Source organism: Lissotriton helveticus, chromosome 1_1 (assembly GCF_964261635.1).
Source record: "Lissotriton helveticus chromosome 1_1, aLisHel1.1, whole genome shotgun sequence".
NCBI classification, from domain to species: Eukaryota; Metazoa; Chordata; class Amphibia; order Caudata; family Salamandridae; genus Lissotriton; species Lissotriton helveticus.
In genome coordinates this window covers 911,903,647-911,922,262 of record NC_136057.1, presented here as the reverse complement: position 1 = coordinate 911,922,262, position 18,616 = coordinate 911,903,647, and the positions used below count along the sequence as shown (strand labels likewise).

General features: G+C 45.6%; 1 protein-coding gene across 1 annotated transcript in view; it reads right to left on the bottom strand.

The window, feature by feature from the left end:
- Window positions 1-18,616, bottom strand: part of LOC144818610 (adipocyte plasma membrane-associated protein-like) — a 113,348-nt gene that overhangs the window by 12,630 nt on the left and 82,102 nt on the right. Inside the window, exon 7 of the mRNA XM_078676210.1 lies at window positions 7,563-7,723. Within this exon, the coding sequence (XP_078532336.1) occupies window positions 7,563-7,723 (161 nt within the window). The remainder of the gene's footprint in view (window positions 1-7,562; window positions 7,724-18,616) is intronic.

The window sequence follows — 18,616 nt, the reverse complement described above, 5'->3', positions numbered from 1 at the left end:
ATATCTATATATATATATACACACATACACACACACACACACACACACAGACAATAACCTCCAAGCATAAATATAGCAATAACAGAAAAAGCTATCACCTCACTGAAGCTAAGAAACATAAGAATTATGGGTTGACTAATCAGCAAAATAGTACTAACCATAAAATGGTGATGGAGGGACAAACAACAAAACTATAACTAGGGCCAGAAGCAGGGCAAGGTAGGAGAGGCATTGAACCAAGCAATGAAAGCTAAGCAACAGAAGAGATGCAAGCTAAAGAAGAACAACAACAATTGTTGATTAAAGGAAGAAGTGTCCCACCGGAAAAGGGGGGGGGACACACACAAATTATCGAAAGTTTAAGGGCAACACTCCTACACAGAAAAGAATGTCTTAGTGGAAAATAATAGTCAGGCCAGTAATGTAGACACAGAGTATAGACTGTGGCATGTGTCCCAATGCTCCAGTGGATATTTAGAGCCTTTGGCGAAACAGAATTACACAAGAAAAGTAGCAGAAAGGGTGCTTCCTTTATAGATCATATTTACAACAAGGGGTGGTGAGGGACAGAGTCTCTGAATTAAGCAGAATACTCTCACCCAGTCAAAAGATCAGGGCTAGATCCAACACCGTTTTTTAGCTCATTGCACCATCCCAGTTTCAGAACCTGGCTGTATGCAAATTAGTCTGTTCCTGTCCCAGTGCATGATGGGAACAGGGCAAACCAAACTACAAAAGCCAATTCTTACACTGGGAAGGAAACAAGCTTCCGGGGACCGGTTTCTGGCATTACAGCCGTCTTCGGCCCGGCTTGCTTGAATCCTGATGGTGCAATGAGCAAGGGACTCATGTCTGAGTATACCCTTCCACGCTTAGGGTGGACAAAAATATTTACAACAAGGGGTGGTGAGGGACAGAGTCTCTGAATTAAGCAGAATACTCTCACCCAGTCAAAAGATCAGGGCTAGATCCAACACCGTTTTTTAGCTCATTGCACCATCCCAGTTTCAGAACCTGGCTGTATGCAAATTAGTCTGTTCCTGTCCCAGTGCATGATGGGAACAGGGCAAACCAAACTACAAAAGCCAATTCTTACACTGGGAAGGAAACAAGCTTCCGGGGACCGGTTTCTGGCATTACAGCCGTCTTCGGCCCGGCTTGCTTGAATCCTGATGGTGCAATGAGCAAGGGACTCATGTCTGAGTATACCCTTCCACGCTTAGGGTGGACAAAAATATTTACAACAAGGGGTGGTGAGGGACAGAGTCTCTGAATTAAGCAGAATACTCTCACCCAGTCAAAAGATCAGGGCTAGATCCAACACCGTTTTTTAGCTCATTGCACCATCCCAGTTTCAGAACCTGGCTGTATGCAAATTAGTCTGTTCCTGTCCCAGTGCATGATGGGAACAGGGCAAACCAAACTACAAAAGCCAATTCTTACACTGGGAAGGAAACAAGCTTCCGGGGACCGGTTTCTGGCATTACAGCCGTCTTCGGCCCGGCTTGCTTGAATCCTGATGGTGCAATGAGCAAGGGACTCATGTCTGAGTATACCCTTCCACGCTTAGGGTGGACAAAAATATTTACAACAAGGGGTGGTGAGGGACAGAGTCTCTGAATTAAGCAGAATACTCTCACCCAGTCAAAAGATCAGGGCTAGATCCAACACCGTTTTTTAGCTCATTGCACCATCCCAGTTTCAGAACCTGGCTGTATGCAAATTAGTCTGTTCCTGTCCCAGTGCATGATGGGAACAGGGCAAACCAAACTACAAAAGCCAATTCTTACACTGGGAAGGAAACAAGCTTCCGGGGACCGGTTTCTGGCATTACAGCCGTCTTCGGCCCGGCTTGCTTGAATCCTGATGGTGCAATGAGCAAGGGACTCATGTCTGAGTATACCCTTCCACGCTTAGGGTGGACAAAAATATTTACAACAAGGGGTGGTGAGGGACAGAGTCTCTGAATTAAGCAGAATACTCTCACCCAGTCAAAAGATCAGGGCTAGATCCAACACTGTTTTTTAGCTCATTGCACCATCCCAGTTTCAGAACCTGGCTGTATGCAAATTAGTCTGTTCCTGTCCCAGTGCATGATGGGAACAGGGCAAACCAAACTACAAAAGCCAATTCTTACACTGGGAAGGAAACAAGCTTCCGGGGACCGGTTTCTGGCATTACAGCCGTCTTCGGCCCGGCTTGCTTGAATCCTGATGGTGCAATGAGCAAGGGACTCATGTCTGAGTATACCCTTCCACGCTTAGGGTGGACAAAAATATTTACAACAAGGGGTGGTGAGGGACAGAGTCTCTGAATTAAGCAGAATACTCTCACCCAGTCAAAAGATCAGGGCTAGATCCAACACCGTTTTTTAGCTCATTGCACCATCCCAGTTTCAGAACCTGGCTGTATGCAAATTAGTCTGTTCCTGTCCCAGTGCATGATGGGAACAGGGCAAACCAAACTACAAAAGCCAATTCTTACACTGGGAAGGAAACAAGCTTCCGGGGACCGGTTTCTGGCATTACAGCCGTCTTCGGCCCGGCTTGCTTGAATCCTGATGGTGCAATGAGCAAGGGACTCATGTCTGAGTATACCCTTCCACGCTTAGGGTGGACAAAAATATTTACAACAAGGGGTGGTGAGGGACAGAGTCTCTGAATTAAGCAGAATACTCTCACCCAGTCAAAAGATCAGGGCTAGATCCAACACCGTTTTTTAGCTCATTGCACCATCCCAGTTTCAGAACCTGGCTGTATGCAAATTAGTCTGTTCCTGTCCCAGTGCATGATGGGAACAGGGCAAACCAAACTACAAAAGCCAATTCTTACACTGGGAAGGAAACAAGCTTCCGGGGACCGGTTTCTGGCATTACAGCCGTCTTCGGCCCGGCTTGCTTGAATCCTGATGGTGCAATGAGCAAGGGACTCATGTCTGAGTATACCCTTCCACGCTTAGGGTGGACAAAAATATTTACAACAAGGGGTGGTGAGGGACAGAGTCTCTGAATTAAGCAGAATACTCTCACCCAGTCAAAAGATCAGGGCTAGATCCAACACCGTTTTTTAGCTCATTGCACCATCCCAGTTTCAGAACCTGGCTGTATGCAAATTAGTCTGTTCCTGTCCCAGTGCATGATGGGAACAGGGCAAACCAAACTACAAAAGCCAATTCTTACACTGGGAAGGAAACAAGCTTCCGGGGACCGGTTTCTGGCATTACAGCCGTCTTCGGCCCGGCTTGCTTGAATCCTGATGGTGCAATGAGCAAGGGACTCATGTCTGAGTATACCCTTCCACGCTTAGGGTGGACAAAAATATTTACAACAAGGGGTGGTGAGGGACAGAGTCTCTGAATTAAGCAGAATACTCTCACCCAGTCAAAAGATCAGGGCTAGATCCAACACCGTTTTTTAGCTCATTGCACCATCCCAGTTTCAGAACCTGGCTGTATGCAAATTAGTCTGTTCCTGTCCCAGTGCATGATGGGAACAGGGCAAACCAAACTACAAAAGCCAATTCTTACACTGGGAAGGAAACAAGCTTCCGGGGACCGGTTTCTGGCATTACAGCCGTCTTCGGCCCGGCTTGCTTGAATCCTGATGGTGCAATGAGCAAGGGACTCATGTCTGAGTATACCCTTCCACGCTTAGGGTGGACAAAAATATTTACAACAAGGGGTGGTGAGGGACAGAGTCTCTGAATTAAGCAGAATACTCTCACCCAGTCAAAAGATCAGGGCTAGATCCAACACCGTTTTTTAGCTCATTGCACCATCCCAGTTTCAGAACCTGGCTGTATGCAAATTAGTCTGTTCCTGTCCCAGTGCATGATGGGAACAGGGCAAACCAAACTACAAAAGCCAATTCTTACACTGGGAAGGAAACAAGCTTCCGGGGACCGGTTTCTGGCATTACAGCCGTCTTCGGCCCGGCTTGCTTGAATCCTGATGGTGCAAAGAGCAAGGGACTCATGTCTGAGTATACCCTTCCACGCTTAGGGTGGACAAAAATATTTACAACAAGGGGTGGTGAGGGACAGAGTCTCTGAATTAAGCAGAATACTCTCACCCAGTCAAAAGATCAGGGCTAGATCCAACACCGTTTTTTAGCTCATTGCACCATCCCAGTTTCAGAACCTGGCTGTATGCAAATTAGTCTGTTCCTGTCCCAGTGCATGATGGGAACAGGGCAAACCAAACTACAAAAGCCAATTCTTACACTGGGAAGGAAACAAGCTTCCGGGGACCGGTTTCTGGCATTACAGCCGTCTTCGGCCCGGCTTGCTTGAATCCTGATGGTGCAATGAGCAAGGGACTCATGTCTGAGTATACCCTTCCACGCTTAGGGTGGACAAAAATATTTACAACAAGGGGTGGTGAGCCTTTGGCGAAACAGAATTACACAAGAAAAGTAGCAGAAAGGGTGCTTCCTTTATAGATCAAGGAGATGCGAGTGATGAATGAGAAAGGGATTTTATTGAACAAGCTATATAGAAACTCCCCCAGGGGGAGAAAAGTGAAAGGTCCCTAAAAGGGTTACCAAATATATTAACGGGAAGTGCAGGGGTAAAAAGTTCCAGCAGTTAGGGTGAGAGTCAGAGATCGTAAACTCTAGACTATAAGTAGTGCAGAACCATAACCTGTCATCGACAGTGTAAGAAGGATACAAATAATACTTGCAGGAATACAACACCAGGTGTCACCAGTGGATGGGATGGACAACCATGGATATCGCCATGGAATGCTCAATCAAGAAATAAACATCCCCCATACAAACTGAAATGGATGGAGTTAGGGAGACAGACTGTAGAAAGAGCAGAGCTACGTTTCTGTTCCACTCCGACTGTCGCCAAAAATCTGCAATGAATAGTTGGCATGAGCGCTGAAAGGTGGGTACCACCAAAAGTGGTCTGAACAGCCTCTGAAAAAAGTGGAGGTGCATAGACCGGCACGACGACGTAGCCCCACAGAAGAAGCCATTGCCCGACCTGCTGAATCAGTGGTATCCATACCACATCTGATCATTAATTTAGCCACCCGCTGGCCCTCCTGGATCAACTAGTTCAACTCGGTCTGGGTGTCGTCCAGAAGCAATGGCAACAGATGAGTCAAGGAATCCCACAATGTATGGTAATAGAGTCCAAGAATGCAATCTGTATTAATGGAACGCAAAGCAGAGCTTGTGGAGGAGAAGATATGCCTGCCACAAGCATCCTGTCTCTTGGAATCTCTGTCTAATGGAACATGAGAAAGAGTCAATATCAGATGAGGGCGAAGCAGCCTGTAGCACCAAACTATGATGAAAAGGGCCAGATCACCAGGGGCCAGACAGTGTCTGTGAGAGATAGATCGATCCACTGGGGCCTTGTATCGGGTTTAGTCCAGCTCCCAACAAAATGTGATAGGGAAGCATTGGCTCCACCCTGGTTTGGCCCTGATGGAGAATTCCAATTATGAGTTCAGTAGATCTTTCAACAGAAGGAAGAGTTAAATCCGAAATCAGAGCAGCTCACCTTAGCATATCAACTAAAGAGGAGCACGTCTCTGTAGCAAGACCAGGAGGGGAAAGAAGGCCCGAGGCTGGGGAAGACTCCAATCCACTAGCTTCACCCAGTTCAGTTAGAGAGCTATCCTCCACAGCAGACTGAGCAACATCAGCTATGGGGTGCAGAAACCCTATCTCATCCTCAGAAGACAAAACAATGGAGGGCTCCACGGAAAGTGGAAGATGGGTATCTGAGATAGGCGGCACTAGTTGCTCCATACTCAACGTCGACTGGCACTATCGACCATTGAAGCCAAGGGCGTACCCAAGGGCGTGGACACAGTTGAGGCACCTCTTGCCTTCTTAGGGCCCAAAGGTGCTCAAGGGGAACGTGAAGACTCAGAGATGGGATACACAGAGCAAAAATATGCTTGCATCTTGGTCAGAGTAGCCCCGGCTCCAGGGTAGATAGACAAGCGCAGGTCGAACATGTGCATGGAGTCCTCAACCGGCAAGTGGAAGGAGGCGTGAAAGGTGAAATCTCTGAGCTGTGAAGTCTGGGGCTGCCTCAGCTTTGACAGCCTGCGTCAAGACTAACCTTGGGACAACGATGGAGAGTGACATCCATGGGAACGGCTCGGAACTGGAGCCATGAATGGACCGTGCAGTGACTGCGAGAGCCGCGCCAACAGGAGCTTCATCCTACCTTCCTGCAGTGCCTTCGGTCGAAGTAGATGACAGGAGTTGCACACGCCAAAGTCATGGTGCTCTCCCAAGCAACACATATTACAAGTGGTGTGATGGTATGTGGACAACAGTAGCAGTCCACAAGACCCACAAGGTTTGAACAGAAAAGCACACTGTTTCAATGATAAAAATGTCAAAGTAAGGCAAAAAAGGCCAAAGGCAATTGCTTCCCCGGATCTGTGTAAGCACAGAAAAGAAGAAACCGACGTCATCGGGGAGGGGCTTATGTTGCGAGGAGTGATGTTGCATATGTGAACGACGTCGGTACGGAGTCGCACGATGCCCTCTACCTACGCACAGGGTTACTACTGAAAACATTTCCAGATCCAGGCTGGCGCCTGGGGAGAATTCTAAGGTAAGGAATCTGTGGCTAGACGTCTCTATCAGATTCTGGAGGCTGAGTCCTTGGATCCCAATAGCTTTAATTTTCCCATTTCACAAACTAAGGTACCACAAAATAAGCTTAACAGTCAAAGTCCATGGTGCACCACGTGTCCAGGAGCAGTTGTGAAAAACTAAAGGCTAACAATAAAAGACAAGAGGGACTTACCCAGTAGGAAAGCTCCCCCCTGGTGGCGTGGATTGTAGCGTGGGGCTCTGCACCCCAGTAGACTCACTTTGAGTCCTCAGGAATCCCACGCAGCATGTTGAGCTGCCGTGCTTTGAAGCGCTGGTGGCTGGGCAGCCCTGCCCCTCTACTGGTGGCCAATGTTGGCATCTGAAAGCACAATGGGTTATGAGACACAGAGTGCCTCCTGGCGGTGTGGATTGTAGCACGGGGCGTCAGCCCCCTGGCAGAAGCACGGACTCCTCTGGAGTCATTTGTATTATTCAAAAAGTCCTCCCACCAACAAAAAAAAACAGTTGTACCCATTTTTGATTCAAATATTTCAGTGTACTGTACCCAAGTGCTGTCTCAATCTGATCAGTCTCACAACGGTTTGTGAATCTTATAAAGTGTGTACGATAGGAACAGCAGAGCTTTTCCTATTATTCAGAAAGAGATGTTAGACCAATTGCGATAAATTATAAAACTCTAAGCCATGTTTACAGCTTTTATTGGACTGTAAGCAAGTAACCACAAAGGAACCCTCAGGTTACACTTAACGTAGCCCAAAACAGCAACGCTAAACCATTACCTGTTTGCTGCTGAAAAAAAAAAGAATTCTGTAAGATGTCCCCGTTGCTAACCAAACCTTTAAGTAGGGTACCCCTAGGTATTGATTTCTGGAAATATTTTGTCAAGTATACATTATATTTGTCGCCACATTCTCCTTGTTATCCTAAGTGAGGAGCAATGAAAATGAGCGGAAGAATATTTTTACAATACCGTAGAATTCTGCAAATGCTGGTTTCTGCTATCAAGATGTAGTCTTCTTGTGGTGATAATACAATTCCATTGGCCATGTAGAGGCCATCCAGTAGAGTCCTTGCAGTTTTTGTCACTGGATTATATTCCAAAAGTCTTCCCAGGTGATTTGTTTCAATGACCTACAAAAAATCACGGTTGGGTTAATTTGTCTTTTCCTTTTATTCATCAATGTGCTGAATCCCCAGAAGAGCACACACTTGCACTGTGCATAACAAATGCACCATGGAAGGAAAGCAAAATAAACGAACAACAGTAAGTAATAACTAATACAGGCGATTATAGTGCCCAAAATGCTTATTAGTGAAGCAGACCCATATTGATACAAATCCCATATACCTCTTAGTGACTTTTCAAAAAGAGCACCATAGTAACCGATAAAGTAGTGCCATATTGGCTTAAGGCAAAATAACAGCATCTAGGTGTGACTGATTACAACTGAGGTCGAAGGATGCCTAGAACGGATGGCAACACCTTAAGATCAATGCATGCCACCTAAAACAGTTAAATGCATGCGTTGAGAGTGAAACTCTCAAGACAAACCTTAGACATTTTTCTTCCTGGAGGTACAAAAATACCAAGTAGATTGCCCAGAAAGGAACTCTACTGTACATTACAATGTAGATATTCTAAGGCTTGACATGATTTCACATCAGTTTAGGAGTTTCACCATCACACCTCTTTAAAATTATCAGTACATTTCTGTTTAATCGAACAGGTTGAATAGATCAACCTGGTGGTTGCAGTACGTGATACTGAAGATCACATGCTATGCACACTCCTGCCACCTTGTGCAGGTATGGACATTGCAAGTTGTTGTTTTTCTTTGAATTAAAGTTTTGGTTTTGAGTTGACTAAGTTAAATTGTTTTTTCCACCATCAGATTCAGATGCTTCTTTGACTGCTCATGAGCATCGTGCAGCAGCTCTTGAAAACCTCAAAATGAGGACACTGGAAAGCTAACCCTCTACATGCACAGTCTTTGTGTAACTGTCACCTGCCTAGGCAGAATGTTGTACAGTCATCAACCAATTCAAACCTTAGTCGGGTCGAGAAGGTCTGGTCATTAGAGAATGACTTGCTGGCGGGAAAAATATAACACGCCATTTAGAATTTGCCCTAAATGCAGTTGCAAGTTCCGGTGGTTAGACCAGCATCAGGACTTTAGTCTCAGTCTCCTGAGGAACTAAGCTAAGCTTGCCTATCTGGCTTGTTAAACATTGCGAGAAGTCCAGCTGGCACCCAAGAGATGTACAGTAGGCACATTATAGAATGCAGTACGGGAGCTCTCTCAAGCCACAGTCCGGACAAGGCATCAAAGGGACTTTCTCTGATGGCGAAAGCATGGGGGCCTCTGGTAGTTCCAGGGGGAGCAACGTCCAGAAAGTGTGCCCTCCAGCAATTCAGATTTCAGAGAATAATCATCTTCAGAGCCCTCGAAAGAACCCACACCCAGGACAAATACAACACCTAGAACTCTTCCCTTTCGGCTCGTCCTCAAACCTTGGCTCCAGGGCAAGGATCAGCCCAGGGAGAGCCGTGACTTGAACCCCAAACTCCTCCCAAGTGGCTCGGACAGCCAGCTCTGCGCACTATTCCTGTGGCACCCCTGTACTGAAATACATCTTCAGCGCGGGAGACTCCTCGAGCACCACAGCCGAAGTCTCAAAACTGAGATAATCAGCATTGGTCTTGACCCAACTTGGAACGGAGATTGATGCCACACTTCAACAATGGCTTTGGAGTTAAAACTGAACTCCAGACAAGCCCCATTTTGCTGAAGATCAAGGCAATAAACCTGATGTGCGATAAAGGGGAATTTATACTGATCCAATCTCTGGCAACATCCTCGCACAGCCTCCCACCTTGCCAACCCCATGCTCAGAAGTGTCATATCACATTCCCAAAACAAACACACAAAAACCTAGGGAGCCCATACTACTACCTGCACAGTCCCCAGCACACTCAATTCCTAGAGATTCAACTCTGCTCCCACTGCAGATCAGATAGACCTTAGTGAGGACTCAATACACACGATATAGTGAAAATTACCTGTGCCACAACTGTAAAGTGAACCCCTTGTCGACTCATGAAACCTTATATCAAGCGGTATCCACCTGATGATATCACTGCATGGTGCTCAGTCAAGTCATACTGAGTGTTGCAGACCACCAAAAGGTCATGCTTAATGTGGCAAAAGAAGAAGACGTAATCAATGAAACACTGTCAAAGACAAAGCAGGCTGTGCAATTCCTACCTACTTTTACCTAAGAAACCTTGAAAGACCCGATCAAAGCCAGAATGAAAATATATATAGAGCGGCACCATAAGACCCCATCAACATCAGAAGTCCTGTCCTACCAGATTCACTTGTAGAGTGGACAGGATACCCCCGCAACCTGACAAAGAAAGCAACCAAGTAGTTGCTGACAATATAACACAAAAAATGGGGGAAAAAATAAACATATTACATCAACATAAATCAATCTTAATTCGATTTACACTTGTGAATTTATCATATTAAACTATTCACGCATATCTGATAATGCTAACCACATCTCTGTTTGATTACTGATGTGTATATTTAAATGATGTTTTGTGGCAACATATATAATAAATGAATGAACATATAAAGAAAAAACAACTAATAATTTCTATAATGTACTGTATAAAAATCTAATACAAGTACACAGATGCACAAAAGTATAAATTGATACTGAATTTTATACAGTATGTAATATGTTAGATTTTTCCCCACGGTTTATTTCCTATATTGATAGCCCAGGCGCTTTGGGGGTTACAATGGCAAACCGCCCATTTAGTAGATGCTGCAGGCATGTAGGTAGCTATGGGGGTCACCAAACAATGGCATATAGCCATATCTGTAGGATTAGTGTCAATGTACGACAGTTTGCACCAGGTGAAGATGGAGGAATTCGAATTAGTAAAGCACCTGCCTGACGCTTAACAAAAATTGAGGAAAGGGAATAGTCCAGAAAGGGTAAATAATTTAAAACTGCAACATTAGGTGCTCACTAGATGCAACTGTCAATACCAGCATTCTTCTATGGCTTCCTTAGTATCGGAGTGCTGGTGTGAGGTACATCTCCTTCTTAGTCTCCCTTTCAATGGCAAATACCGGTTTGTTCCACAGGTGGACTTCATATTAGAGGAAATTAAACACAACCCTACACAGCAAGGGCCATGGGGGCTTCCCAAACCAAGCCTGCCAAGTTGAGGTTTCAAAGGCAATAAGGACGAGCTAGAGCCAAGTCAGCAACCTCTCCCAACACCCTCTGTACCACCACAACAACCCTTTCAGGAGAGTCAAATCATCCAAGCAGTACTCCTAAGTTGGCTTAAGGGGCAACAGATGCTGTAAGGCCAGAGGAACCCAAAGCAAGGGTACCTCTGCGCCAAGCAATGACCTTCCACAAATTATCTTCGACCACTCAACACCTGTCGTGAGATGCCTAAGGTTATACTTTCTCCAATGAGAGGGAAAAAGCTTATGGGTACTCTCCATCTTTGCCCACAGCTTTTGGCTAGAATTTCAAAGGACACACCACCGATATACTACTACACCAGCACATCATCAGTCAAGATCACCAACGGCTGCCGCAGGAAGAAGTTGTAGGCATTGCTTCAAAAGGGAGAAATCAGACCTATCCCGCTACACCAGAGTGTATTCCCTGTACTTACTCAACCCCAAGAAAAACAAAACTTCACAGCTGATACTCAACCTTCGATCCGGTACATCACTTCAGGATGAAAACACTCCAAGTTATCCTTGTATTGCTCTGCATCGGAGACTATTTGGCAACACTGGTTGTCATGGATGCCTAATTACACATCCCCATTAACCCTGCACACCACTAGTACCTCTAGTTTGTGGTAACTGGGGGCACTATCAATTCAAAGTACTACCCTTTGGGGTCACAACAGCACCAAGTGTTCAACAAGCTTTGTAGAGAAGTGTGGCTCAATGGTTAGAGCGGCAGAGTAGAGAAGTGTGGCTCAATGGTTAGAGCGGCAGACCCTGATGCAGTAGTCTGGCCGGGACCAGGGTTCAATTCCCGCCTCGGCGGGTCTTGGGCTCAATTTCCTCGGACCTGATAATTCTCGCTTCGGTGCCTATTCTAATCATGAGTCCCACTCTGCACCTCTGGGCAATAGCTTGCTTAATCTCTACAACGGCCCCAACAACGCTGAGGATGCCTGACTTCACCTTGGGGGTGTCCAGGAGTGGGCTCCTCACAGGGAAAGGCCAGGAAGGGTTCCTCGATGGTATTCGTACAAGCGCCGAGATACCTACGGGTAGTCGTGCGCTATACAAGTGCGTAATCATCATCATCATCATCACAAGCCTCTGGCAGTAATAGCAGTACATCTTTGGGGCAATGCCATTCATGAATTCATACCTGGATAACTGGCTGGTAAAAAAGCATAAGCCAAATGCAATGCCTCACTCTTATTCAAAAAGCCATCTCACTCCTCCAAACATTTGAGCTCACCATTTATGCCAAAACAAATCTCACCTCCCCCACGACAGTTCTTAGGAGCCATACTCATACCAGTGACATCCAAAGTCTGTCCCAGCAACAAGAGAGTGGTGGCATTGCAAAGCATGCTTCCCTTTTAGCAGACACTGCATCCTCAAATAGCAAGAATGATAAGGTAACTAATGGAAACAATGGCGTCTTGTGTTGCAATAGTAGCAAATGCTTGGCTGATAGAGCGCCTTGCGAGACAGTGGTCCTAAGCAACTGGTTAGTTGGAGGTTCTTAAATTGGTGGAGTCAAGGGTTCAGCACAAACGTCAGTGGTGAAACAACAAGAACTTGTTACTGGGCAAGGCGTCTCCTAACCCACAGCTGCAATATACACAAACACGTAGCCGTTCAGATAGCGCTCCAAGAGTTTGGCAAACTACTTCACAACACAATAGTGCCTGTACTCACAGACATGACCACCATGCACTAACAAAGGGGACGCAATCAGGCTAGTTATCCAAGGTAGCATTGGGCAGCATTGGGCCATTCATCTTCTGGTCCCTTTCCTGGTGGACCACCTGCCAGGACTGGACAAGAACTCTACCGACCTGCTCAGCAGGAGACATGAACAAACACATGAATGGTAAATCAACACTTAAGTGATCCAACAATACTTCCAGAGGTAGATTTATTTGCTTAAGTGCAAGAAAGCAAAATGCCAAACTTTTGCCTCCCAAGTAGCCACAACCAAAATCTAGGCGCAACCCTCTAAGGATGACTTGGGCAGGGATATTTGCATATGATTTTCCTCCAATACTGCTCATTCTTTATGTAGTAAGGGAAATGCAGCAAGCACCAATGAAGCTCATTCTCCTAGTAACGACCTATGTAAGACAGCTGTGTTACTTAGAGCTTCTGAAATGTCTGTACATCCCCATGAAAAGCAGCCTGTGTGTCCAGACCTGCACACATAGCACAAAAGTCTACTGCAACACCCCAGTTCCAGGGCACTGAATCTTGCGATTTGGCATCTGAAGTGTTAGAATTTGGGTGCGCAGAGCTTCCCATAAACCCAATACAAGGGATTGCTACATGGCCAAATGGAAACAATGTGTCCACTATTGTAATAATCTCTGTAAATAGTCCTCCTTACATGTCTCCTCGATGCAAGACATCATCTGTTGCTTGCGGCACCTACAAAAGGAAGGATTAGCCTACTTTTCCACAAGGGTACAACTAGCTACTGTAGCAGCTTACCTGGAAACCAGAGACCACCGGTCAGTCTTCAAGATACCTGTTAAAACCTTTAAATACACTGTTGTTATGTTATGTTAGTTCCACTTTTATTGAGCACGACTCACCCGGGGGCATCTCGGCGTGTTAAAGAAACCTGACTGAGAGACCACCATAAGAAGTTAAAACAGGTAAGCTTTTAGTTGTTTCCTAAATGTGCTACAGGTGGAGATCTTGTGAAGAGCAATTGGTAGTTTATTCCAGTATCTTGGAGCAAGGTAAGAGAAAGCTTTGCCCCCTGTACGATTAAGACGTATTCGGGGTACCTGTAGAAGGGCTCGTGTGCTAGATCTGAGATTTCGGCAAGGTACGTGTTTTTAAGTTTTCTTTGCGAATAGCGTGGCCCTTTGCCTTTCAGGGCATTATATGTAAGACAGCAGATTTTAAAATAGGACAGCTTCCTCACTGGTAACAGTGTAATGCTCTCAACAAAGGGCCAGAAGGAGAGCCTGCCGGGCGATTCAGAATTATTCTTGCTGCGGTGTTCGGAATCACCTGTAGCTTAGCAAGCAAGGTCTCTCCTACTTCAGCCTGCAGAGCGTTTCCGTAGTCTAATCTGCTAATCACCATAGCTTGGAACAGGGTTCTGTGACAGTTAATGGGCAGATAAGGAAAGATCCTGCGCAAAAGACGCAGGCTGTAGTAACAGGAGCTAGTTGTGGCAGCAATGTGATCTTTCATAGTTCATGTCCGATCAAGTTTTATCCCTAAATTTTTTACACTTTGGGCACAGGAACTGCTCCCAATTGGTGTGGCCACCACTCGTCCAACCAGATGGTTGAGGCTTTCCCCATTAGCATGATCTCCGTTTTTCCAGGGTTCAGCTGGAGTTCCCAGTCATCCAGATGGATATTGCAAGCATTCCGGCAGTAAAACCGATTTTCTCTGCTTCTAAATTAGGGCCAACAGTGAACATAAGCGGAGTATCATCAGCATATTAAATTATTTCAAAACCGAACTGCTCTACGATCTTTGCCAGAGGGGCCATATATATATTAAATAAAGTCGGACTTAAACAAGAACCCTGAGGTACGCCCTTATCCAGGTGCGTTTTTCCTGAGAGATAGGGCCCTAACATAATAGTTTGTTGTCTGTCTGACAAAAAATGCTGCAGCCATTTTAAGGCTGTACCTTGGATACCGCAGGCCTGTAATCTTTCCACAAGCTTTGAATGCAAAATGGTATCAAAGGCCGCTGAGCGATCTAATAGGATCAGTACTATTGATACTCCAGCGTCCATTACGTGTCCAAGAGTCAGTTACGGCAGAAGGGCAGTCTCAGTACTGAACCCTGGTTGAAATCCCAATTGCGAGAGGTCCACAATTTTGTTGGTTTCAAGATATGACCCCAACTGACTATTTATTAAGTTTTCCAATCACTTACCCAACAGGGATAGCAGGGAAATAGGACGATAATTGCTGAATACTTGTGGGTCAGGCATAGGTTTTTTCAATATCGGCTTCCTTCCATTTCGTGGGGATGGATCCCGTTTGTATTGAACAGTTAAAAATATTTAGATTTCCAGGAGCGCAGCAGGTGGCTAGGAGAGCCATCATCTTCCGGGGACAGAGGTCCCGAGGCGATCCGGATTTTGCTGTGGTCAGGGAGTTAAGTACCTCCTCTAATGTAACCGTTTCAAAGCAGTCCAAGGTGCTGAGTGTTACCTTTTCTGATTCCCCTAGTCTAATATTAGATTCCGAGTTCTGTAAGGCAACGGTTGAGAAATTGGCATAGATGTTAGAGATCTTTTCCTGAAAATAGACCGCTAATGAATTACAGAACTCTTGGGATTCCACGAAGGATTGTCTGCAGACTTGCAGACACACAAACCCCCTCACTATATTGAAGAGGACTTTTGAGGAGTTACTAGCGTGTTCTATTTTTTCATTATAAAAGTTAGTCTGGCGGTGTTTCTGTTCTGGTGGTAGCTGGACAGAGACTGTTAATACAGTTGTCTATCGTGGGGATCTTTACTACTCCGCCAGAGTTTCTCCAATATTTTACATTTGGATTTTTCAGCTTTTTAGTCAGATGTATACCATAGGGCTGATGGACGCCGCTGTAGAGAGCTGTAATTTTTAGGTGGAATGACTGCATCCAGTGCTGTCATAAAGGTGGAATTAAAACCTTCCAGCAGCTTAGATGCTTCCAGGTCACTATCTGATGATTTAGGATGGAATGCCTTGCTGAAAGCTTTCAAAGTAAGATCACGCCATGGTCTACGCACCTCTTGTTTCTGTCCTGTGTTCACAGCTGAGCCCTTCAGACACGGTGATAGAATGATTGAATAGAGAACATAATCGTAGAATGGACTGTCCATGTTAAAGGGCCGGGGTGGGGGGGGGGGGGGGGGGGTTACATGCCAAATGGTCTGTATTAGAGAAGATAAAATCCAGCCAGTGTCCAGCCAGGTGTGTTGGGCCTTTGACTCTTTGGGTAATTCCTATTAGGTCTAAACTAAATAGAAGTTTATTAACTTCAAGATTGGTGTAATCTTCCCCATGAAAGTTAAAATCACACAATAGAATGAATTTATTAGATGCTAGAACGTGCATACCTATTTGTTCCACCAATTTATCACTGAAATTGGCCCTGGATCCTGGGGGGCAATAGATCAATGCTCTCTTCCAGCTGTCTGTTGGGGATATGTTGATCTTAAAGAACCCCAGTTCCATGCTGCTGTTACTTATGGTGGAGATCCAATTCACATCAAGGAATTTTATAATGGCAATGCCCCCGCCTGTTTTTCCTTCCCTATCAAGGTGTATACGTCCCTCCTAAAATGCCACCAATGCCCTTTACAAGACCTCATCATTGCTCTTACATGGCTAATGAAGCTGCCATTTGAGCTATTACCTTCTTGTCCACTGCAGTTCCTTTAATGTAGCCTTCCTCATTGGAATCGAGTGAGTGAACTGCAAGCCCTAAAGTTAGAGGAGCCCTCTATTCAGGGGTACAAAGATTGGGTGGTCCTTATAAACACACCCTTGCTTTCTGCACAAAGTAATAGCCACCTTTCTTCATAAATCATACACAATTGCAATGATTTCCCAAGTTTTCCCCCACTCTCATTTTGTCGCAAAAAAGGACCTACACACTTCAGTTGTTAAGACAGACCTCATGCCCTTCAGTCTTTTAAAAAGAAGGAGCACCTCTTTCTAGGTTTCAGCCTGCCCACCTTGGGGATCCAATTTCCAAAGCATGCCTCTCCAGATGGCTGGTCAGATGTAATCAAATTTGCTACAACTAAACCAAAGGCACACAACACTCTTTTCCTATAGCACATTTCACTTGAAAAACGGAGAGCCGCTGCGGCTTTCTGAGGCATCATTACACTTGCAGGCGTTTTAAGATGCTGCATGCTCTACAATCCACACTTAAACCACATTATTGTGTGGACATTAATGTCTGTCAAGAAGCACAAGCTGGGAAAACTGCTTAAAACTTTGTTCTAAATTTTTCTTCTCCCGCTCGCAAGCCAACACTTTAGGGAAAGGGTTACTTCTTTTAATTTAACTCCACGTGGAGAATATGATCTACAGCAGCACATGCTGCAATGGGAAAACGCTACTTACCTGTAACAATCGGGCTGCAGCTTGAAGTGATGTAGAATCCCACACACCTTTGCGGTATGACAGTTTAACATTTTCCATCTGTTAAATTCAATTTTACATACCAGTTTACATAGGCTTTCTGTTTCGCATATCTGCACCTGCTTACTTTCTGCCATATGTGGAGGGGGAGGGGAGTGAGACTATGTAAGGTGGGGTGGGAGTCCTGGTGCACCGTGGATCTCAGGGGGTGCATCACAAGTCACTTGGAAATATTTACTTTGAAGAAAAACAATGTGCGCCCTACACACCCAACACGTGATGGCAGGGATATGCACAGCAGGTCAATCTTCAAACCGACTGTTACAGGCAAGTCATGTTTTCCTTTCTTAAAATTAGCAACAGGCAGTTATAATCTTGTTGTCTAGCATGTGTTTTTTCATCCATTGGCCAAATATGCCAAAGGAAAAAAGGTGCTTGTTTTTCAAGCAAGTCACAAATATCACCTCCTCCCCAGTTTGCATTTGCACCTTGAATGCTTAGACATTACACAAGTCAAAACATTAACCTTGCAGCAATACTAATAGACAATATTAAAATACAGAGGCGGCTGGTATTTGAAGGCGGTTGGAGGCAGGGCCGGACTGGGAACCACAACCGCCCCGGCAAAGTGCTCAGCCAGCCCCCCTCCCCACTCGGGGGTGTTGGAGGGGCCGCCGAGCACTTTGCCGGGGCCGGTTTTCGGACGATTTTGGTACAGGATCGATTTTGCAGCTATGCTGCAAAAGCGGCCCTGTAACAAAAACGGCCCCCAGGCCCAAAGCCGGCCCCTACCCGTGCGGCGCACCGGGGAATTGCCGGGTGCCCGCTATGGCCCGTCCGGCCATGGTTGGAGGGGGTGACTCGCTGGGGGAGGGAATGAAATAAAAATTAAAATATACACTAACCTGTCTGCCGCTGCCTCCTCTCTGACCTCTTCCCCGCTTCCAGGGCAGGAAGCATGATCCACCCGGCTCCCAGCCTCCCGATAGCCAATCACAACGCTGCAATGCAGCTTGGTGATTAGTCTGACAGTCGTGGTTTCGCACTCTGCCAGAGATTGGGAGGCTAAGCATGTTCTCCATGCAGACTGTAATGCAGCCTGCATGGAGAACATGCAAAGTACATATGACGGTTTGCCGAGACAGCCAGCCAAAGCGTCCTGTGCACTTGGAGTGGGCAAGCCATTGCTCCCCTGCTCTGAGAGCAGAGCAGCCCCGACTCTACCCAGCTGATCAAGGGGAAAAATAAAATAATAACAATGAGTTACCATTTTATTTTTTCCTGTTTCAAACTGCGCAGTGGGGCGATGCTTCTGCGCCTTAGCGGAGAAGCCACCACTGTTAAAATAGCAATGGGACAACTAAAAGTGGACTTGAAGAAATAGACTAGCCTATGAACATAGAACATTATGTAAAATAGAATGCTAAATGTCAATGACGTCCAAATTACCAAAAAACCATAACGGCTTTATTATTTAAGTGTTTGCCGAATTAAGTAACAATCATCAGCGTATTTGTCCCTTAAATGGAGCACTGAAAGGACTTTTGGAAGCTGAAGAGCAGTAGATGGTGATATTCAGCTGGCAGTAGATTGTGGTATGTTGCTGGCTGTTAGATTGTTATATCAGTAACATCCTG